At 40.7% G+C, this 23,653-nt stretch overlaps 1 protein-coding gene across 1 annotated transcript in view; it reads left to right on the plus strand.

Annotated features, from left to right (window-relative positions):
• Positions 1-23,545, plus strand: part of LOC112215281 (V-set and transmembrane domain-containing protein 2A) — a 29,803-nt gene extending 6,258 nt beyond the window's left edge. The window contains exons 3-5 of the mRNA XM_042298725.1: positions 16,458-16,508; positions 16,823-17,153; positions 21,371-23,545. Coding sequence (XP_042154659.1) covers positions 16,458-16,508; positions 16,823-17,153; positions 21,371-21,447 — 459 coding nt within the window. The 3' untranslated portion in view covers positions 21,448-23,545. The remainder of the gene's footprint in view (positions 1-16,457; positions 16,509-16,822; positions 17,154-21,370) is intronic.
• Positions 23,546-23,653: the final 108 nt, after the last annotated feature.

Raw genomic sequence — 23,653 nt, forward strand, 5'->3', positions numbered from 1 at the left:
CGTCTTGTTTGAAAATGTGCTTCTTTCCATATCCCAACTCCCACTGAGAACGGGGTCATGGTCAGCAGTTATCAGTTGCGACAGTGGAGCAATTAGGATGAAGTGCTTTGCTTTAAGGGCACATCGACAGATTTTTCACTTTGTCGGCTCGGCGATTCAAACTAGCAGCTTTCGGGTTACTGCCCCAATGCTCTAACCACTAGGCTGCCTGCCTGGCCATAGTGCATATAGGTTATGTCCTGCTTTCTATTCCCTTGTCTTTTCCCCTGCTACTTCAACATAATGTCCTCTATCCCCTGCTACTTCAACATAATGTCCTGTATCCCCGCTACTTCAACATAATGTCCTGTATCCCCTGCTACTTCAACATAATGTCCTGTATCCCCTGCTACTTCAACCTAATGTCCTGTATCCCCTGCTACTTCAACATAATGTCCTGTATTCCATCAGCTTGTCTTTTTCCCTGTTACTTCAACCTAATGGAGAGCCCTTATTGCAGTGTGTCAATAACATTACTGATTTCTCATTTGGAATGACTCAATTATTGGGCCATGAGTGACTTTGGTAGGAGTCAATTAATTTGAAGGGAAGCTTGGTAAAGAGATGGGTGAGAGACGTTATGGAGCGATAAGTTTGCAAGGGCTCCTGGGAAATAACAAGAGCCACACGCTGTGGGATGGTTCTTGCTAAGTATTATCATTATTGGACCAATCAGTCAATGATGGGGGAGGGGGGTATTGCAGGTAATAGTTGCAAAATGTCCTCCAGAAGATGAATTGAAACAGAGGCTTTTAACACAGAGTTCCCATTAGATACTTATCCTCGTGGCTGGTGTGGTCCGGTCCCAATTGGTTTTGTGAAGCGGATACTTTACAGATACTCTAAAAAATACTTTGCTACAACTATTGTACTGTAATCATTTCCTCTCAGTACTTTTTTTTTGTCAACATGACACAATTTCATCTTTCACTCAGGGCCCCTCGGGCGGGCCTTGTGAGCCACCGGGGGGGGGAGGATCACAGTAACTAACTAGTGTGACAGACAGTCCAAGAGTGTGAGGATGTCTCCTGTGTAAACCTGCCATGTGTTAGGCCAGATTAATTAGAGCATCTAGAGGTGCCATTGGGCAAGTTAGAGGATATAACAGCCATCTTGTTTTCAACATCCCTTCAGAGAATTCCCTGCAGAAACTCAGTACTCATATCAATAGGTATGCTTATTGAGTGCTATATACATTGGTTGCATGGCTCTGAGCAGTGTCCAAGGGGCTTTGGTCCAAAGACGCCAAACAGAGATGATTTGTAGGAAGAAATATAACGAAGACAGGCTTGTAGAGCAGCACAGAGAGGGATGTCTTTACGGACAGATTTGGTCAGAAAGGAGAAAGACAATTCCCCAAGCACGAGGCACCTCTGACTAAACATGAGCTCGAGAAGGCGTTGTCTGGCATGCACAGCCAGCATCCTCCAATTCAATGTACTGGATCAAAACACAATCTCACTTTTTGGAAGAGATTGGGCACAGTCAGAGAATGACTAGCAATTGATCCACCAAATCAACGGGAGACGAAAGGAAGGGGGAAACATTGGCTGTGTGTGTGTGTGTGTGTGTGTGTGTGTGTGTGTGTGTGTGTGTGTGTGTGTGTGTGTGTGTGTGTGTGTGTGTGTGTGTGTGTGTGTGTGTGTATTCATGTGTGTATGATGTGTGTGTGTGTGTGTGTGTGTGTGTGTGTGTGTGTGTGTGTGTGTGTGTGTGTGTGTATTCATGTGTGTGTGTGTGTGTGTGTATTCATGTGTGTATGTGTGTGTGTGTGTGTGTGTGTGTGTGTGTGTGTGTGTGTGTGTGTGTGTGTGTGTGTGTATTCATGTGTGTGTGCGTGTGTGTGTGTGTGTGTGTACACTCATACGTGACTAACTGATGTTGTTGAGCCGTTGGATCTGACATGACAAGTGACAAAAAGTTGCAAGCATCACTACATCACATATTGTCAGAGGGACAACAAAAAACACCTCATCCCTTTAAGTTCCAGAGATGATTTAATTCGACAAAGACGAGAACCCCTGCAGTTATGTTGACATTCTGCCTGTGACCCCCTTATGGCCATTTGAAACATCAGCAACACTCGAGCGATGTCTCTCACTCAGATCCAGATTGTCTACAACGATAGAAAGGACAGGCAGAAAAGGGCTCGTATGTATCGCATAGGGACAGGAAATTAAACACGGATTCAGATGATTGGCTGCCCAGGATGCTTGGTTCCAGGGAGGATTACAGGAAGAAGGCAAAGATGGAGGTTTGGAGGTTTACAGTTATATAGGCTCCAGAACTGCAGTGTGACAGAATCACAATGAGAATCGATGCGCGAGGAGATGTGTTTTTTTTTTTGTGTCCACTGCATAGATCAATATTAAAGCAAGTATCCTTCTGATATGACATGCTTTTTCAAATGGCTAGTTCTGTACATTCATATGGCTTTGAGATGTCAGTCATAAGTCTGCTTCGAAAGGACATCTTGATATACACTGAGTGTACAAAATATTAAGAACACCTTTGTAATACTGACTTGGCACCTACTACCATACCCTGTTCAAAAGCACTTAACTCTTGCCCATACATTCTCTGAATGGTACACATACACAATCCATGTCTCAATTGTCTGAAGGTTTAAAAAAAAATCCTTCTTTAACCTGGTCTCCTCCCCCTTCATCTACACTGATTGAAGTGGATTTAACAAGTGACATCAATAAGGGATCATTTACCTGGATTCACCTAGGCAGTCTGTCATGGAAAGAGCAGGTGTCCTTCTGCTGGTCTTCATTGTAACTTTTAATAATATTTATTCTTATTATTGTACTGATGACATGATGTGTAGGTGTAGGCCTTAATACATTGAACCAATTAACTTATGCAATAAACACACACCAAACTAAGTTAGGAAATAACTATATTGCTGGAGTAATATATTAAAAGTCTTGTGGGACACTTCTAAGAATCGTATTAAATTGAATGATGTTGAATGACACACTGAGCAGGAAAGTGTTGTAGGCACCTGACCTAAAAGTATTTGTTACCTCGTGCCGAGTGGAAAATCTAAAGGGATTCGGTCCAATTTTACAAAGTACATTTTATTGTAATGACATTATTGGGGGAAGTTATTAATCATGAGGCCTTTCTGCAATAGGAGATCTAAAAGTGAAGTAGGGGTAAGTACCCCTTTGATTGCTGTTCTAAGATCAGTTTGTCTTTTTAGATTATTAATGAGTCCTATAACATTCACAAGGGGGAACTGATCCTAGATCAGCACTCCTACTCTGAGATGCTTCAGGAATACAGGCCAGCAGTTCTCCCCCTACTGAGAGATTGTAGTGATATCTCCACTTCAAGGTGTGACCCACTGTGGTCCAGTGGTATCAGGCTAGCTGTTCCACAACTGTAATGGGATGAAGAGCCCATTGTGGAGTTTTCCAGATGAAACTTGTGGACATCTGACAGAAGTGTCAGATAAGTGAGTGTCTGCATATGAAAGTCGTTGATTACATTAAACGTGACCAATCCCCTTGATGTGTGGAATGACATTGACCTTGCCACTGTGCCAGCCTCCCTCTGCAACACTCCCAGACCTTTCTCTCTCTCTCTCTCTCTCTCTCTCTCTCTATATATATATATATATATATATATATATATATATATATATATATATATACTGTATAGGAGAGAGAGAGAGGAGAGACCAGACCATGCATTACACATATATATATATATATATATATATATATATATATATATATATATATATATATATATGTATATATCTCTCACTCTGTCTCTATCTCTCTCTCATTCTTACCCCTATCAGCTTCAAATGAACATGGAAGAAGGGAAGAGAGAGAGAGAGAGAGAGAGAGAGAGAGAGAGAGAGAGAGAGAGAGAGAGAGAGAGAGATCCTGTATTCTGAGATAATGCAGCTGTCACACAGTTTTGATTCAGGCCATTGATTCATCCTTTAATTGGTTTTGGGGATACCACAGTAATGTATGGTCTAGCAGAACAGTATGGCACTGATCACACTGATATGTAATCATATATTGTCGCTATCAATAATCCTCGTATCAGTTGTGCCCTCAATTGTTTAGGTCAGATCTCATCAAATGCCCATTTCCTGACTTCCTTGGTATACTTTGTTAAGTCAAAAAATGTTATTGTCTGTGCCTTGTTAATGTGTATGACTCAACTCTAATGGACAGGGTGCAGGGCACAAGCTGAACATAACAGCTATCAGCGACTGGACCATTGTGTCCTTTGTAATGAACAGGAAACTTCCAAGAGTATAAATACTTAGCTGAGCTTGGACTGGAGGGCTACACAGGTCAAAACTCAATTCACATCCCCTCTGACAGTCCCTCCACCTTGACCGACTCACATCAGACTGTACTGTGTTGCTACCCACCTGTAACCACGCTGCTAACCAGGTTACCATGGTAAATGTAGTCAGAAATCGCCTAGATGAAACAGCAGTTAGTTGTTTTGAGCTTCCTGCTGAACAGTTGGACTCATATTGAGTGCAATTTTCCATTGTGCCTTTGGAGATGAGTGAGCAACAAGAGTTTGGAATTAAGCGCCTAATTAGGACTCCCAGGGAAAATGTATTTACTGACGGATTATGACCGAGACACTAATTTTGATATCAAGCATTTCAAGGGTACGCAGCCTCGTTTTGTGACACGCATTTTAAGTCTGACAGAGAAAAAAGGCAAAGGATTTATTCAGCAGAAAAACGTTTCTCAGTGATGGAACATAACAGCGGTGGATAAAGTACACAAATTCATACTTGAGTAAAAGTAAAGATACCTTAATAGAAAGTTACTCAAGTAAAAGTAAAGATACCTTAATAGAAAATGACTCAAGGAAATGTAAAAAGTTACCCAGTAAGATACTACTCAAGTAAATGTAAAAAGTTACCCAGTAAGATACTACTCAAGTAAATGTAAAAAGTTACCCAGTAAGATACTACTCAAGTAAAAGTAAAAAGTTATCCAGTAAGATACTACTCAAGTAAATGTAAAAAGTTACCCAGTAAGATACTACTTGAGTAAAAGTAAAAAGTTACCCAGTAAGATACTACTCAAGTAAAAGTAAAAAGTTACCCAGTAAGATACTACTCAAGTAAATGTAAAAAGTTACCCAGTAAGATACTACTCAAGTAAAAGTAAAAAGTTACCCAGTAAGATACTACTCAAGTAAATGTAAAAAGTTACCCAGTAAGATACTACTTGAGTAAAAGTAAAAAGTTACCCAGTAAGATACTACTTGAGTAAAAGTAAAAAGTTACCCAGTAAGATACTACTCAAGTAAATGTAAAAAGTTACCCAGTAAGATACTACTTGAGTAAAAGTAAAAAGTTACCCAGTAAGATACTACTTGAGTAAAAGTAAAAAGTTACCCAGTAAGATACTACTCAAGTAAAAGTAAAAAGTTACCCAGTAAAATACTACTTGAGTAAAAGTCTAAATGTATGCGGTTTGAATTATACTTAAATAAAAATTCCACCACATACTAGTATCTTTTGGTCTTTTGGTGTGTGTTTCATTTGTCCATTTTGTTGACAATCAACTTTTCCATGTAACTTTAAAAATATACAAATTATCCGTTTATGATGTAAAATGCATTGTAAGGGGAGGATTTCTGTGTTTCCAAGGTTACATATCTTGAAAACTTTGCTGACAAGCAAAACATTTTGGGACTGTGTCAACAATAGACTCATTTTTCTTTAAGTATCGAAAGTAAATGTAATTGCTAAAATATACTTAAGTATCAAAAGTAAAAGTATTAACAATGTAATATTCCTTATATTAAGCAAACCAGAAAGCACGATTGTTCTTGTTTTATTATTATTTTTACAGATAGCCAGAGGCACACTCCAACACTTAGACATCATTTACAAACAAAGCATTTGTGTTTAGTGATCAGATCAGATGCAGTAGGGATGACCAGGGATGTTCTCTGTTTAGTGAGTCCTCCAGATCAGAGGCAGTAGGGATGACCAGGGATGTTCTCTGTTTAGTGAGTCCACCAGATCAGAGGCAGTAGGGATGACCAGGGATGTTCTCTGTTTAGTGAGTCCTCCAGATCAGAGGCAGTAGGGATGACCAGGGATGTTCTCTGTTTAGTGAGTCCACCAGATCAGAGGCAGTAGGGATGACCAGGGATGATCTCTGTTTAGTGAGTCCACCAGATCAGATGCAGTAGGGATGACCAGGGATGATCTCTGTTTAGTGAGTCCTCCAGATCAGAGGCAGTAGGGATGACCAGGGATGTTCTCTGTTTAGTGAGTCCACCAGATCAGAGGCAGTAGGGATGACCAGGGATGTTCTCTGTTTCGTGAGTCCTCCAGATCAGAGGCAGTAGGGATGACCAGGGATGTTCTCTGTTTCGTGAGTCCTCCAGATCAGAGGCAGTAGGGAGGACCAGGGATGTTCTGTTGATAAGTGTGTGAATTGGACCATTTTCCTGTCCTGCTAAGCATTCAAAATGTAACAAGTACTTTGGGTGTCAGGGAAAATGTATGGAGTAAAACGTATATTATTTTCTTTAGGAATGTAGTGAAGTAAAAATAAACATTTTCTAAAATATAAATAGTAAACTAAAGTACAGATAGTCCACAAAACGACTTAAGTACTATTTGTAATTATTTTTGACACTGGCCATCCAGGCTCGTAGTTTACAATTTCTACTAGCTTGGGTCTGCTACACGAAAATGGAAAAGGCATCTCTAGTTTGGCACATTTTCTAGTATCTCTGTCTGAAAATTACTATCCTTGAGCCACTGCAGGGGTATTCAAAGTCGGGGTCACAGGGTAACTGTAAAATATTGGGAACAAAACAATGAAGAATAATGATTTTGGTATGGGAAAACATACAAACGTTTTTGATAAACGTTTTTGATAATTAGAAAAACGTAATATTATTGATTAAGTGTATTTATTGGTTTCTTTAAATTTTCATAAAAGAAAATGCAAAATGAATTGAAGGTTATTTGTTGATATGAAAATCTAACTTTAACATTAAATCAAATGTTATTGGTCACATACACATTTTGATGCAGATGTGAAATGCTTGTGTTCCTAGCTCCAACATTGCAGTAGTATATAACAATTCACAACAATACAAACAAATCTAAAAGTATAACAATGGAATTAAGAAATGTATAAATATTAAGATGAGCAATGTCAGAGTGGCATTGACTAAACCCTAACAGAATAAAGTATACACATATGAAATGAGTAAAGCAGTAGGTAAACATTATTAAAGTGGCCAGTGATGCCATGTCTATGTACAGTATATAGGGCAGCAGCCTATAAGGTGCAGGGTTGAGTAACCGGGTGATAGCCGGCTAGTGATGGCTATTTAACAGTCTGATGGCCTTGAGATAGAAGCTGTTTTTCAGTCTCTCTGTCCCAGCTTTGATGTACCTGTACTGACCTCACCTTCTGGATGATTTGATTTGATAGCGGGGTGAACAGGCAGTGGCTCGGGTGTTCAAACACTCCAGCAAGCTGGTCTGCGCAAGCTCTGAGGATGCTCTGAGGATGCGGCTTGGGATGCAGTCTGGGCCGGCAGCCTTGAGAGGGTTAACACTCTCAATGTCGGCCATGTGCTAGCCTAATTTCCACCCCTGCTGCTTCGTCACTTACATTTTCTCTGCCTTGGAAAGTTGTGGTGTTTTTGTTTGCTCAACAGACATACATGAAGACCATACTGTATCTGTTCACAAGGACACAGTTGGGGTTTTCTTAGCTGTCTGAAATGCAGGGTCAATGTCTCAGCAATGTAAATATCTACTTTGGAGAAGAAATCTTGGGTTTCCTTGCTCTCAGGTGGGAAAAGAGAGAAACCACTTTCCGTGAGTGAAACAAGTCATTTCAGGCTGTCTATCATAGAGCAGACCAGCTATCTATATATTTGAGGGCTAGAGGTATCAATCATCCATGCACCCCTGCTGCTCTTACTGACAATATGTTGCCTCAACACCATTACGTTGAGAGATATGGTGACAGGTTATGGCATGTTGTTGTGTAATGGGTTTTTACACATTCTAAACTCAGCAAAAAAAAGAAACGTTGCCAACTGCTTTTATTTTTGGGAAAATTAACATGTGTAAATATTTCTATGAACATAACAAGATTCACCAACTGAGACATAAGCTGAACAAGTTCCGCAGACATGTGACTAACATAAATGCAATAATGTGTCCCTGAACAAGGGGGGGTCAAAATCAAAAGTAACAGTCAGTATCTGGTGTGGCCACCAGCTGCATTAAGTACTGCAGTGCATCTCCTCCTCATGGACTGCACCAGATTTTCCAGTTCTTGCTGTGAGATGTTACCCCACTCTTCCATCAAGGCACCTGCAAGTTCCCGGACATTTCTGGGGGGAATGGCCCTAGCCCTCACCCTCCGATCGAAAAGGTCACAGACATCCTCAATGGGATTGAAATCTGCGCTCTTCGCTGGTCATGGCAGAAAACTGACATTCCTGTCTTGCAGGAAATCACGCACACAACGAGCAGTTTGGCTGGTGGCATTGTCATGCTGCAGGGTCAAGGCAGGATGAGCCTGCAGGAAGGGTACCACATGAGGGAGGAGGATGTCTTCCCTGTAACGCACAGAGTTGAGATTGCTTGCAATGACAACAAGCTCAGTCCGTTGATGCTGTTACACACCACCCCAGACCATGACGGACCCTCCATCTCCAAATCGATCCCGCTCCAAAGTACAGGCCTCGGTGTAACGCTCATTCCTTCGATGATAAACGTGAATCCGACCATCAACCCTGGTGAGACAAATCCGCAACTCATCAGGGAAGAGCAATTTCTGCCAGTCCCGTCTGGTCCAGCGACGGTGGTTTTGTGCCCATAGGCGACGTTGTTGCCGGTGATGTCTGGTGAGGACCTGCTTTACAACAGGCCTACAAGCCCTCAGTCCAGCCTCTCTCAGCCTATTGCAGACAGTCTGAGCACTGATGGAGGGATTGTGCATTCCTAGTGTACCTCGGGCAGTTGTTGTTGCCATCCTGTACTTATCCCGCAGGTGTGTTGTTCGGATGTACCGATCCTGTGCAGGTGTTGTTACACATGGTCTGCCACAGCGAGGACGATCAGCTGTCCATCCTGTCTCCCTGTAGCGCTGTCTTAGGCGTCTCACAGTACGGACATAGCAATTTATTGCCGTGGCCACATCTGCAGTCCTCATGCCTCCTCGTTCACGCAGATGAGCAGGGATCCTGGGCATCTTTCTTTTGGTGTTTTTCAGAGTCAGTAGAAAGCCCTCTTTAGTGTCCTAAGTTTTCATAACTGTGACCTTAATTGCCTACCATTTGTAAGGTGTTAGTGTCTTAACGACCGTTCCACAGGTGCATGTTCATTCATTGTTCATGGTTCATTGAACAAGCAGGGAAACAGTGTTTAATAAACCCTTTACAATGAAGATCTGTGAAGTTATTTGGATTTTTACGAATTATCTTTGAAAGACAGGGTCCTGAAAATGGGACATTTTTTTGCTGAGTTTATATGTGGATATGCCCCACTCATTGGTTGGCTTTACATGAAACAAAACAGTGTAAGTGACAGGATATAGCGTGTGTTATTGGCATCGTTGAGGGAAATGGGTGTATTTGTTTCCAACTGGAATCTCTTCAGTTTGATTCCATTCAATATGATTCTATCAATCCCTTCAAGGGGAGTTTCAATCAAAATTATTATTATCAGATCCAGGAAATATACTTTAGTAATGAGTGTACTTTTATTATCTCTCTCTCTCTCTCTCTCTCTCTCTCTCTCTCTCTCTCTCTCTCTCTCTCTCTCTCTCTCTCTCTCTCTCTCTCTCACTCTCTCAATTTTCCATTGCCTAAAAGGGGTGTGTTGCATTGAGAATCATTTTTTTTAAAGGATATGTTATCACAAGATCTGTCATCCACCAATGATTTTGACTTAAATACCTCAAGATGTTTTAAGATGTTAATTGATGTGCTAATTTACTTCCATCAAATTGGATAATAGCATAAAGTGACTCTTATTAGACTGTGCATATTAAAGTTAGCTTCATAATTACAGTGATTATTCAACATGAGTGTGAATAATGTATTGTTTTGTTCTATAAACACTAAGTGTGTTTCCATGCGTAGACACTTCTTGCCCAGAGACATTAACAACATCAGTGAAGAGACCTATAGTATATAGAAAAGTTAGAAAAAGTTTTCTTTCAACATCTCTCCATGGGAATATGGAGGTGTTCTCTAAGTTATTTTGTAAAGTTGTTTATCTTCCTGATTTTTTTTGTTCCTTGAACTATTATTTCTGTTGGCTTACTTTAATTTCCTCTCTTTTACTCCACTGTGAGTCATAGCACACAGCCTCTGCCGATTCTGAAAGGCCAATGCTTTTCTACAACATTTTCCCTAAACATTTCAACAGAGATGACATTGATGGTAGAGGATGTTGGTGCTGCCTCCTTGGAACTGAACTGTTGTGTCTCACCTCCACCTTGTTTCTCAGAATATCTCTGATGAACAAGAAGACAGAGATGACATTGATGGTAGAGGATGTTGGTGCTGCCTCCTTGGAACTGAACTGTTGTGTCTCACCTCCACCTTGTTTCTCAGAATATCTCTGATGAACAAGAAGACAGAGATGACATTGATGGTAGAGGATGTTGGTGCTGCCTCCTTGGAACTGAACTGTTGTATCTCACCTCCACCTTGTTTCTCAGAATATCTCTGATGAACAAGAAGACAGAGATGACATTGATGGTAGAGGATGTTGGTGCTGCCTCCTTGGAACTGAACTGTCGTGTCTCACCTCCACCTTGTTTCTCAGAATATCTCTGATGAACAAGAAGACAGAGATGACATTGATGGTAGAGGATGTTGGTGCTGCCTCCTTGGAACTGAACTGTTGTATCTCACCTCCACCTTGTTTCTCAGAATATCTCTGATGAACAAGAAGACAGAGATGACATTGATGGTAGAGGATGTTGGTGCTGCCTCCTTGGAACTGAACTGTTGTGTCTCACCTCCACCTTGTTTCTCAGAATATCTCTGATGAACAAGAAGACAGAGATGACATTGATGGTAGAGGATGTTGGTGCTGCCTCCTTGGAACTGAACTGTTGTGTCTCACCTCCACCTTGTTTCTCAGAATATCTCTGATGAACAAGAAGACAGAGATGACATTGATGGTAGAGGATGTTGGTGCTGCCTCCTTGGAACTGAACTGTCGTGTCTCACCTCCACCTTGTTTCTCAGAATATCTCTGATGAACAAGAAGACAGAGATGACATTGATGGTAGAGGATGTTGGTGCTGCCTCCTTGGAACTGAACTGTTGTATCTCACCTCCACCTTGTTTCTCAGAATATCTCTGATGAACAAGAAGACAGAGATGACATTGATGGTAGAGGATGTTGGTGCTGCCTCCTTGGAACTGAACTGTTGTATCTCACCTCCACCTTGTTTCTCAGAATATCTCTGATGAACAAGAAGACAGAGATGACATTGATGGTAGAGGATGTTGGTGCTGCCTCCTTGGAACTGAACTGTCGTGTCTCACCTCCACCTTGTTTCTCAGAATATCTCTGATGAACAAAAAGAGTAGAAGAGAGGAAGGAAGACACAATTAAACTATTGATTCAGCGAAAGAATGCAAAAAACAGAGACGGAAAGGGTTGAAATATTTAATTTACTGTGGACCAGTTTCACGTTGAAAATAGGACGTGCTTGTGCATCAGATGTGATTGTCAAACCCCCTTCATGAACCTTGATTAATGAATGTATTCCCATGGTACTTTGTCATTCAATTCTCATAATGATTCTACTGTATTAAACATGCTTCAGTTGTTTTCCACAGCACTTAACCATTTTTCATAATCGCCTACTTTACATTGACATTTCATATTGTCTTCCTCTGTCTCAGTCTCCTCATTTGTTACATACCAGCTCTTCCTTTCCTCTGTGTCAGAGAGGGATAGGACTGCCAGACTGAACATAAAACTGCCCAATCAATTGACTTTCAATATTCTCCAGTAAACATTTGTTTAAGTTAACCTGCAGCTATCTCTTTTTGAGACATTGTGTCCCATTCTCTGTTCATACGTTGACATGTTCCTTGTCAGTAGTTTGTTGTGTGTTCGGTGTGTGTGTGTGTGGGGAGTGATCTATGATGGCACAAGAGGATAACTCAACATCACAAGCATTTCGCTACACTCGCATTAACATCTGCTAACCATGTGTATGTGACAAATAAAATTTGATTTGATTTGAGAAACATCAAAGATTGGAGAAATTCCTCTGTACCTTCACTTGTATGGGAACTGATTGGACTTCTATATGATGGAATTGCTGATTTGACTGAGAGGTTTGATGATATACTTGAAAAACCACCATGGTCTCATACTTCACTTATATAGTTGCCAAGGTGGTGTGGCGCTAGAGGAAACTAGGGAGCCGCACGTGGCTTTGAAGCCATTTTTAGAAGCTCTTTTAAACGGAATCCTGTTTCCACACTGGGATCTTCTGAAGGGCTGAGTAGGAGTTCCTTCCTCTTGCTTTTAAAAAATCACATTTACTTGTGTGCCCTCTAAACACCCCTGAAATGCTCAGATTGTTACTTTACACTATTAATCTCAAAGTCACTCATTTCACAAGTCCTGTGCAGTGATATTTTATTTAACCGGGCAAGTCAGATAAGAACAAATTCTTATTTACAATCACAGCCTACCAGGGAAAAGTGGGTTAATTGCCTTGTTCAGGGGAGGAACAACATATTTTTTTTACCTTGTCAGCTCGGGGATTTGATTCAGCAACCTTTCGGTTCCTCGCCCAACGCTCTAACCACTGGGCTACCTGCCACCCCTTGAGTTCTTCTCAAATGGAAAGAGGTGAGAACTTATACAGATTTAATGCAAACAGTCCACCAAAAATGTATGAAATGCGATCACGTACAGCAGTATTTTCCAAAACTAATTTTAAATTACATTTTGTTCTGTCAGTTAAAACCTATGTACACTTGGAGAGCTGTTTAGCCGACTGAAACCGAGTCCTACACTCTCTTTCATAGATGCTACAGTTCATCTATTGTACATGTAATTACCGTTGCATCATCGGACACTTGACCAATGGCAGTGGAGCCCGTCCAGCTTTTTTCCATTTGAGAAGAACTCATGAACATGATTGCTGTGGCCATAATTAACATTAACAGCAGATCTCGCACCATAACGTCTTGAGAGCCCACTCAAGAGTCAGTGAGCTTTGTAATTAGCGAGCACTTACAAGGCTGCATGGCATTTTATGTACTCCAGCTTAACACACTCAAACGTTATTATTGGGTACTTGATGTTATGACGAAGGACTTGTTAAAGGGGCAGAGATTTTGTAGAGAAAGTTTACTTGCAGTTCCCAAAACAAATGTAAAACTGGCACACTTCCATATTAGGACAGCCTCAGCATCAGGATCAACTGTTGTCTTTCCAAGTGTGTGGTTTTTGCATGTGATTTGGATTCCAAGTTGTTCCTAACCAACTTGAAGAAGACACACTGCTGTGCACAGGGCTTCTACTTTTCAAATCAAATCAAATCATAATGAATCTGTCACATCCACAGGATAAAGCAGCTGTAAATGCTATTGTGAAATGCTTACTGGCCTTTAAGTCCAGTGTTACCACATGACTGCTATTAAACCCTAACCGGGTTGACTTTAAGTCAAGTGTTACAGAAAGTGAATCTACATCCTAGTTGACTGTTGTAATGGACGTGTTCCTCACTTCTCCAGACAGTGAGAGGAGAATAACGTGTTGAGCTCAAGAGCCCAGCTCTTGAAGGATGAGGGAGTGAGTCTTGTTGTTGCACCTGATTGTATGATTTGATTGGTTTGTAAATCAAGGCTGCTTATAGATTACTTCTAATTAATGAAATGTAACACAGGGGGCCTATAGACAATAACCTAAGAATTATAACAGCCTCTAGTTCATTATAATGAAATATGTCAGACGGTCGTAATGAAGGGTGGAAGTGTTGTACATTTAGGTCTATATCTCAATGTACATTCATCCATTCTTCTCTTTTGACATTCATTTGGTTGCAGGGACCTGGGCGGCCACTTTCTTTATGCACAGTAATTGCGGGACACATTTTTACAAGAAGTCAATTTCAGTTCGCATGAAGAATGGCAGTGTGTGATGGTGGAGGGTTTTTGTAATAAAGAGACAAGAGATTGAAACGGAGAGTGTGTGGAGCTCAGAGGCAGCCAGGCATAGAAAAATGAAATATAAATGAGAAAATAATGGAGCTTTTTGTTTCTTAGTATCACTGCAAACTTTTGCATCACAGTCAAAAGACGTTAATTCACTCTAAAGAACACTTGTAAATTAAACAGAACACATTTGTAGACAAAAGGGTATCATTATTGATGAAAACAGGCATTCTAAGACTGGGAGTCTATTTCCCATTTGAGGAAACAAGCTGTTCTGCTACGCTCGAGCTACGGATAGGCTAACGCTTGTGTACATTTTAATAGATTTCTCTCATCATGAAATCAACACACTTCCATGCCAGTCTGCAAGTGGCCTATAAATGTCTATTACGCTTCATGATAAATCCCTGGATTCTGAATGAATATCGAAAAATTCATTATGTCACAATTAAGTTAATTGCATTTGTACAAGGCTAAATGACTAATGGAGTTCTACAATTAAATGCCCAGCATTTTTTTATGGTTCGCAAAGCCACTGTATATTGACTAGACCCAATTGGGATAAATGACCCTATAAAACTGTGATCCAGGACTGAACTAGAGAGACAGGCTCCAATCTTTTTTCTGCTGAACCTAGTCTTTGGTCATTGATGGTTAGATGAACTAGTTCACATTCTACAGTGCGTCCACTCTACAACATTATTCTGACTATAGAGGGAAACCAGCAGGACAGATGTGAGTGGATTTCTATCTTTTAGAAGATTATCCATCCCAGGTGACTTATATGGACACTACATGGACTCTATAGTTTAATCAAGGGACATTTTGTAAAGAAAATATTGAGATAGGGGACTTTTAGTCAAATCCATGCCGAGGCCCCAACAATTCTCTTGACATCATCGTACACAATTGTCTATTATTGATAGTTTTGATCACAGTTGAAAGAAAGTATTCTTTTGTAAGTAGTGGCTTCTCGAAAGTCATTAAATACTTGACAGAAAACTCGCTAGTTCAGGTTTTCTTATGTAGCTCCTGTACCTTTTCGAACTGTTCAGGTTTTCATATGTAGCTCCTGTACCTTTTCGACCTGTTCAGGTTTTCTTATGTAGCTCCTGTACCTTTTCGACCTGTTCAGGTTTTCGTATGTAGCTCCTGTACCTTTTCGACCTGTTCAGGTTTTCTTATGTAGCTCCTGTACCTTTTCGACCTGTTCAGGTTTTCGTATGTAGCTCCTGTACCTTTTCCACCTTAAAAGTCTCTTTTGAAACCGACATATTTCAACCTCTGAAGGTGTTTCTTTCATGGACTGGTTTTAAAGAGGCTCTGCTGCTCTGCTCAAGCCTGTCATCAGCACACTTTCCCAGAAATAAGTCCATTTGGCTTTCGATGAAGATTAAATAAATTATACCCTCTAAAATCAATGCCCAGTCCATGATGTCGGCTTTGGGCTGAATGTTTGCTGTGGTGCCAGAATACAGCCACCAGAGCCAGAATGTGGGCATGTTCAACCTGAAGCTGGATCCCTTCTCTTTTGATATCTCTGTGTTTTCACTTCATTTGAGAGTCTCCTATTGAGTGGTTTGTTGTGTGTATAAAGACACCAGACAGTTCATTATGTCTCATCAGCATGTAGAGAAAACTTTGGCTTTTCTTAGATGATGATGTAGAGTTCTTTGCCAGTTCAATGTCATTTATGAGTAAAAATGTGTTGCAGTCAGTTGTCAATTTGTCAAAGAGTATAAACATTCTGTTTCATACTGTTTCTTTTGACTGAATATCGAAGTAACTGTATTTCATTGATTCTTTTCATAAAGCTTTGTCCCCATTCTAAATGTACAGGAGAAGGTTTTCCTTCATATTAGCCAATCTTTTGTGGTGATATTGGTTTGTTTTTGCTGCTTCCATGTGTGATTAATTATTATTATTATTATCGATGTAGCTATCAAACATTTATAGTCGTCCATGGATGACGACGATACTGCATTTACACACAAAATATACTTTTGAGTGCACCGTACTAAAGGAATGCCAGAGGCTGTCTGACTAGTTATATTTGAGTGTCTGCGAAGACTAAACTGGTATAAAAATATATCTCCTCGAACATTTGTTGGAATGGCACACTGTTAGAGACCCATAATGCATTGCTGTCCACTTTTCGAATGTCTTTTCAGCTTTGTTCTTGTTTTTTAGTTGTATTTTTGTTTTCTCTGTTTTCTTAGATGGAAGTGATACCAGAGCCGGATCCAGACGATGAAGGGACTAAAATAAGTGTAAGTTACTGCATGTACAGAATGTGTATGGTGTCCATATTAAGACATCAAATTAAATAACATGTTTTTACATGAGCAGATGTCACAATGTGCTTCAACAGAAACCCAGTCTAAAACCCCAAACAGCAAGCACTGCAGATGTAGAACATGGACACCATAAGTATGTGACTCCATAAGTATGGACACATAAAACCATCACTGTGGGTTACTGTTGTGTCATTACATGGTTCTCTGTACTGCACCACTAGTCATGTGGCTTTGTGATGTAGGTTGCTCCTGCATTGTTCGTTGAACATCTCTATATCTCCCTACAGACAGTGAAGGTACAGGGAAACGACATCTCCCACAAACTGCAGATCTCCCGGGTGGGAAAGAGTGACGAGGGCCTGTACGAGTGCAGAGTCACCAACGCTAACTACGGAGAGTTGCTGGAGTACAAGGTCCAGGCCTATCTGAAGGTGAACAGCACCCGGCCCCGCATCAGGCTGGCCAAGAAGACATCCCCCTTGTCCCACCTGACAGCAGATAAGAAGCCACGCAAGACAGGCGCCACAGCAGCACAAGACAGCATGAGCCCCGACCTGAGGGTTCGCTCTACCTCCAGCTCTCAGACGTCATCAGCCAAGACAATCAAACAGAGTTCAGGTGAGACAATCAAACAGAGTTCAGGTGAGACAATCAAACAGAGTTCAGGTGAGACAATCAAACAGAGTTCAGGTGAGACAGTCAAACAGAGTTCAGGTGAGACAGTCAAACAGAGTTCAGGTGAGACAATCAAACAGAGTTCAGGTGAGACAATCAAACAGAGTTCAGGTGAGACAGTCAAACAGAGTTCAGGTGAGATAGTCAAACAGAGTTCAGATGAGATAGTCAAACAGAGTTCAGGTGAGACAATCAAACAGAGTTCAGGTGAGACAGTCAAACAGAGTTCAGGTGAGACAGTCAAACAGAGTTCAGGTGAGACAATCAAACAGAGTTCAGGTGAGACAATCAAACAGAGTTCAGGTGAGACAGTCAAACAGAGTTCAGGTGAGACAATCCAACAGAGTTCAGGTGAGACAATCAAACAGAGTTCAGGTGAGACAATCAAACAGAATTCAGGTGAGACAACCAAACACAGTTCAGGTGAGACAATCAAACAGAGTTCAGGTGAGACAGTCAAACAGAGTTCAGGTGAGACAATCCAACAGAGTTCAGGTGAGACAATCAAACAGAATTCAGGTGAGACAGTCAAACAGAGTTCAGGTGAGACAATCAAACAGAATTCAGGTGAGACAACCAAACAGAGTTCAGGTGAGACAACCAAACAGAGTTCAGGTGAGACAATCAAACAGAATTCAGGTGAGACAATCAAACAGAGTTCAGGTGAGACAATCAAACAGAGTTCAGGTGAGACAATCCAACAGAGTTCAGGTGAGACAATCAAACAGAATTCAGGTGAGACAGTCAAACAGAGTTCAGGTGAGACAATCAAACAGAATTCAGGTGAGACAACCAAACAGAGTTCAGGTGAGACAACCAAACAGAGTTCAGGTGAGACAATCAAACAGAATTCAGGTGAGACAATCAAACAGAGTTCAGGTGAGATAACGCCGCAAGAGTCTCGTCGGGTTCCGCTACGTTGGGTTCCGGTACTCGCTGTTTCATGTTTCATGGAATTTCAGTGGACTTGATCATTAGCCAATCCATCTATCTATTTTGTATCTTTTTTTTTTCTTTTTTTCTGCCTGTATGTCAGTCTGTCTGTTTGTCTACCTGTCCATCAGCGTGTCTTCTTGTCTGTATGCCTTTCAGTCCAGGCTGCAAAGATTTTACACATTGACATACCTGTAAACCACGGCAATTGATAGCCGAGTAGGAATTCAGTGCATAGTGTTGTCTGCATTACGTGCCTGTGCAGAAAAGGCTAATGTCTCAGGTCTAGTTACCTCACAGTTTGCATACATTTGTTTTGACATTGTTGGTTTTTCAAAGCTCTTGGATCACTTCATTAAAATACAATGAATGTCCCAGAAGTGAGATGTACCAAAAGGTCTTCACAACTTTGTTTAAACTCTGTGGCAAGTCGCCAACCCGTTGTGGGAAAAGAACTATGCTGAACAAAAATATAAATGCAACATGCAACAATTTCAAATATTTTCCAGAGATACAGTTCATAGAAGGAAATCAGACAATTTAAATCAATTAATTAGGCCCTAATCTATGGATTTAACATGACTGGGCAGGGGGGCAGCCATGGGTGGGCCTGGGAGGGCATAGACCCACCCACTAAGGAGATAGGCCCAGCCAATCAGAGTGAGTATTTCCCCTCAAAAGGGCTTTATTACAGACAGACATACTGGATGTGGAGGTCCTGGGCTGGCGTGGTTGCACATGGACCATGGTTGTGAGGCCAGTAGGATGTTCTGCCAAATTCTCTAAAATGACATTGGAGGCGGTTTGTGGTAAAGAAATGAATATTCAATTCTTTGGCAACCGCTCTGGTGGATATTCCTGCAGTCAGCATTCCAATTGCACTCTCCATCAACTTGAGACATCTGTGGCATTGTGTGACAATAATGCACATTTTAGAGTGGAGTTTTCTTGTCCCCAGCACAAGGAGAAAAGCTCATTAACAGGGATTTAAACACATTTGAGAGAAGCTTTTTGTGCATATGGACAATTTCTGGGATCTTTTATTTCAGCTCATTAAAAACGGGACAAACATGCGTTTATATTTTAGTTCAGTATACTTTCATAAGATCGAATACCCCTGTGTCCTATCCGACATGGCTGAGTGTTGAACAATACTGAAAACTGGGAACATTTGTGAAATGGGTGAATGACACCTATATGCAGTGCCATCTGGTATCACCAAATCCCAGCAGGGATTTACTAGACAAATCAGACTGTTATTGCATTTTTTTCAGTAGGCCACATCCACAGCTAGCGCCATCGTGTAGGCAGATAGATGGCGCAAGGCCAGCTCTCTACTAATCTCAGTTAACCCAGAATTTTAATCTCTGGGAATTTGATCAGTTTTGTGATTAACTTCTAGGTCTATACTTTTTAAGAAATTGAGATTTCTATCGGTTTGCAAAGTCTCCACCCTCGCAAAAGGAAACTCTCAGCCAAAGCCCCCCAAAAAAGACAGTTAAAACACTACCACCTCCCAGTCCCGATAGGTCCATATAATCAGTGATTCTTCGCCCTACATGCAGAATCTGCCCATGGGAGATTAGCTCTATCCCTATGGTAGCAGCATAAGGCCAGGGTGATACACCCTCCCTCAGTGGGGAGGTCACTCTGCCCTGCATTCCATTAGACTAAATATTGATTCAACTAGAGACTCAGTTAGACTGTAATGATTGCTAGTAGACCAGGTGACTTTACTCTGTGCAACTTAAAGCCATTTAAGTCCTGTTATAGTAAAATTAACAGTCCTTTGGTGTCGTATTATACTTGTGCTCACTCCCGGTTTTAGCCTTATTTATTAAATCAAGAGTTTGGTCGTGACAATTCATGTTTGTTTTTTTAAGCCTTTCATGTGATGCACTTTTTTTATTGTTTATCTAAGAATGACGTTTAGGCTATATTCCGTGGCGTGAGTATGTTTTCAGGTGGGGCTAGCGTGGATGGTGTGAGATATTCACTGCACATCATCAGTGCAGTCTGCATCGGCAGTGCAGCGTAGCCCACCCTCCCAGGCTGTGAGCTGATTAATGATTCTCCATGCGGAGGATGTTTTGGCCTAGCTCCTCTGTGGCACTCCTGTCCACTTGATCACCCCGGGCCAAATTAAATCTGGCAGGGAAGAACAGCGGGTCACAGGCCTCCGTCTTTTTCCTCCTCCTGATATTGAGCTGAACCAAAATGTCCCCTGACAATTCTCCTCTTAGAACATTGCTGTGCTTGGTCTGACAGACAAAATCCAGTAAATGTCATCATGATTTAGGGAATATTTCATTTTCCATTTCCTGAATGCTGCCTTGTTTCGGGAGGATTACATTCTTGCTATTTTCCCTCCCGGACACTTTTTCAGTCTCGGCAGGTACAAGAACAAGTTCATCTTGTTTCTTTTTATGCCTTTTGGACCTTGGATCCAGTTTTAGTTTGTGTGTTCCAGGGTGATTTAACAAAATAAAAGCTTAATATACACTAGAGTATGTACCATTGCCATTCAGAATATCTTCCCATCTCTCCCTTCTGTACTATAAGTTCTGCATCATTATCCTCAGTACAGAAATGCCTCAATACCTTTTTTTCTTTGCTCTAGCTCTTGTTCTTATCAATTCAAGGACAATGTCCCCGAGACACAAATGAACCAAATTTGCATAAGACTGCCACGCTATTTAGTATCACGCAGTGGAAACTGACTTCAGAACAGACAGCAGCTTGACAAGTTTAGCCAATGGTAGCTGTCCATGTAAATCCTTTCACGTTAGTTCAAAGACCGTTTGTACTTCCTGTACTTTAGGGTAAAGATTCTATCCTCGTTTTTTGTTGTTGTGGGTGTTTGGTGTAGTGAGTGTTCATTTGAATACATTTAAATGAATTTACTCACATTTGGAAGCTAGTGGCCTTATCCAGCCTTCATATTTCATTTCAGAAGCAGATCATTCCGTACGTGCATAATGTATATAATGTTTCAGTGTCATAATAGCTTTTGCATACACTGTTAAAGATAACAACTGTGCAGATATTTTGCGTGAAATTAATGCATATTCTATATAACAACGGATGACTACTAACCTCACACCCAATGTACAGCTTTATAGGTACAAAATACATACATTACAACAATAAGTGTTTTTGTCAGTGATAAAAAAAATGAATGCAAGATAAGCGCTGTATATGTGTTGACCATATTCCTTCTTTCACAGGCACGAGGATAGCTACAAGCTTTGGACTTGCCATCCTGATTCTTGCCTGTGGCTTCATGAGGGATACCTTGCTATAGTTTCAAGGACTGACTTTTCCTCCGAGTATCACTCCCTCTTCTCGAAACGAAGGAGAAAATGGCCTGTTATTACCACCAAGCGGACGACACAGTTGGCCCTAATTTTCCACTACTCTGCACCCAATGCATTCTTATTACTCATTGTACACAAGAGGCACCTTCTCAAAGGCCACCAGCGGGATTACCTGTTGTGCCGACGTTTCTTCAGTGCACCCAACAATCGAAAAACAAAATGGAAACTGACGTTGGCTCCTTGGAATATCTTTCACAGACCTTTATTTTGGGTTTCCTGCAGTGAATCTATCGTGTCAATGCTTAAAAGTAAAAAATAAAAATAAAATAAAAATCTATATTTGTGTATATATAATATCAGTATATATAATTGTTTTATTTCAAACACCTGGAACTGTTGTATAGCTTACATTTGCTATGTTTTCACTATTATGAAACTACATCGTGCAAGGCTATTCATAGTCCTCTTAGAACAAAAGAGCTAGTCTAATACAACAACATGATGTAGAGGCCTAGTCGGATTGCTAAATGAAGGCAACTCGACAATGAATTATTTTATCGTCCATAATGTGTGTAACTTGCAAATACAGTTCTTGACCGTTGTTATTACAGATCACTTCTCATTAATGTTCACCTTCTTTACTTTTTACATGGTATTTCTTCTGTTTACAATTATACTTATTTTCCTTCCCTTATCATTTCCTATTATGAATAATGAACATGTCAATGTTCATAATGTGACCGTGCCAGCAGACTATTCATTTAAATTGGCCTGCACTAATATTGTACAACACCATTAATAGTCATGCTTCACGTACAGTACAGCTCTCCTATTTAAATGTTCTACCATCACTGAAAACAAAGGACTGAGTATCAAGGTACTGCTGTAGCCTACTGTTCAGGGACACTATCTTTATGTAAAGAATCTTACATTAGCCAAGAAGACATCTTATAGTGTTTGATGGTGATTCCCCCCAATGATACCTAGACGATGCGTTTCTTCTCTGTAACACAAACGTAGGGACGTAGAAAGACTGTATGGGTCTTGTGATTAAGGAAACGGTTTTAAATCGCTCTCGCTCTTATCCCTTCACCATGTTCATTGACACAACGCTTTGACAATCCGACCTCTTGATTCAGATGTCATGGATTTTACCGTTATACAAAACTGTTAATAGAAATGGGAGCTTTCTAAGTGTCTCTGCATTGTTCCATAGACATTCACCACTTTGAATAATTTCCATTAACTAAATGGATGCATCGATGTTATGTCGCATTGTTGTTACGTAAAGTGACAACTGGACATATTCCCCCTTAAATACAGATGCTGGATCTTAATTTGAGCCAGTTTGCTACAGCAGGAAAATAATCCTTCAGCAGCAGGAAATTTGAATTATTATGTGGTTTATAGTTAATGGACATTTTTAAAGTGTAAAATATAACTTTCTGAATCTTTTTAAAACCTTACTACAAGTAGTAAGTTCCCCTGCTACAGGGTGATCACATTAAGATCATACATCTGTACTGTTTGAATGGGTGGAACTGTTCATTGATGCGGTAGGAATGCTTCAGATCTGCCATTCAGTTTAGTTGAAGAGGGTAGCCAAAGACTGAAGAGAGTCTCCATTGTAAAAATGTATCATGCAACCAAAGACATTGGCTATGGCCATACAATATGGCGTTCACCAACATTGGTCTCTTTGCTCATACTGTATCCTAGTGCTCTCACATATTGTTCCAATTTATTTCCAATCTGGGCTTACCCAGATTCACAACACAACATCTGTCCATTTCTTCAAATCCTGTTTAAAATAATGACTTACTGAGATGGAATAATTCTAGGTATTGGAAGTACCTACAAATTCCAGGGGCCACGAGGAAGCACCATTTTGCTGAAAGTCTCAATAGGCTTTTCCCACAGTTAACATAGTCCAGTCTGCCGTACACAGCACTGCTGAGATCAGTTCTAAACTAGGGTTTCCCAAACTGGGTGCACATTTGGATTTTTGTACCTAGCACTACACAGCTGATTTGAATAATCAACTAATCATCCAGCTTTGATAATTGGAATCAGCTGTGTAGTACTGGGGGGTGCACCCCTTGGGGTCCTGAGGAACAATTTTGGGAAAGACTGATCTAAACCTGTTTATTCAGCAATTGGAGTTGACAGAGCATACCGCAGGATCCACTTAGA

This window comes from Oncorhynchus tshawytscha, linkage group LG16, assembly GCF_018296145.1.
Source record: "Oncorhynchus tshawytscha isolate Ot180627B linkage group LG16, Otsh_v2.0, whole genome shotgun sequence".
Lineage (NCBI taxonomy): Eukaryota > Metazoa > Chordata > Actinopteri > Salmoniformes > Salmonidae > Oncorhynchus > Oncorhynchus tshawytscha.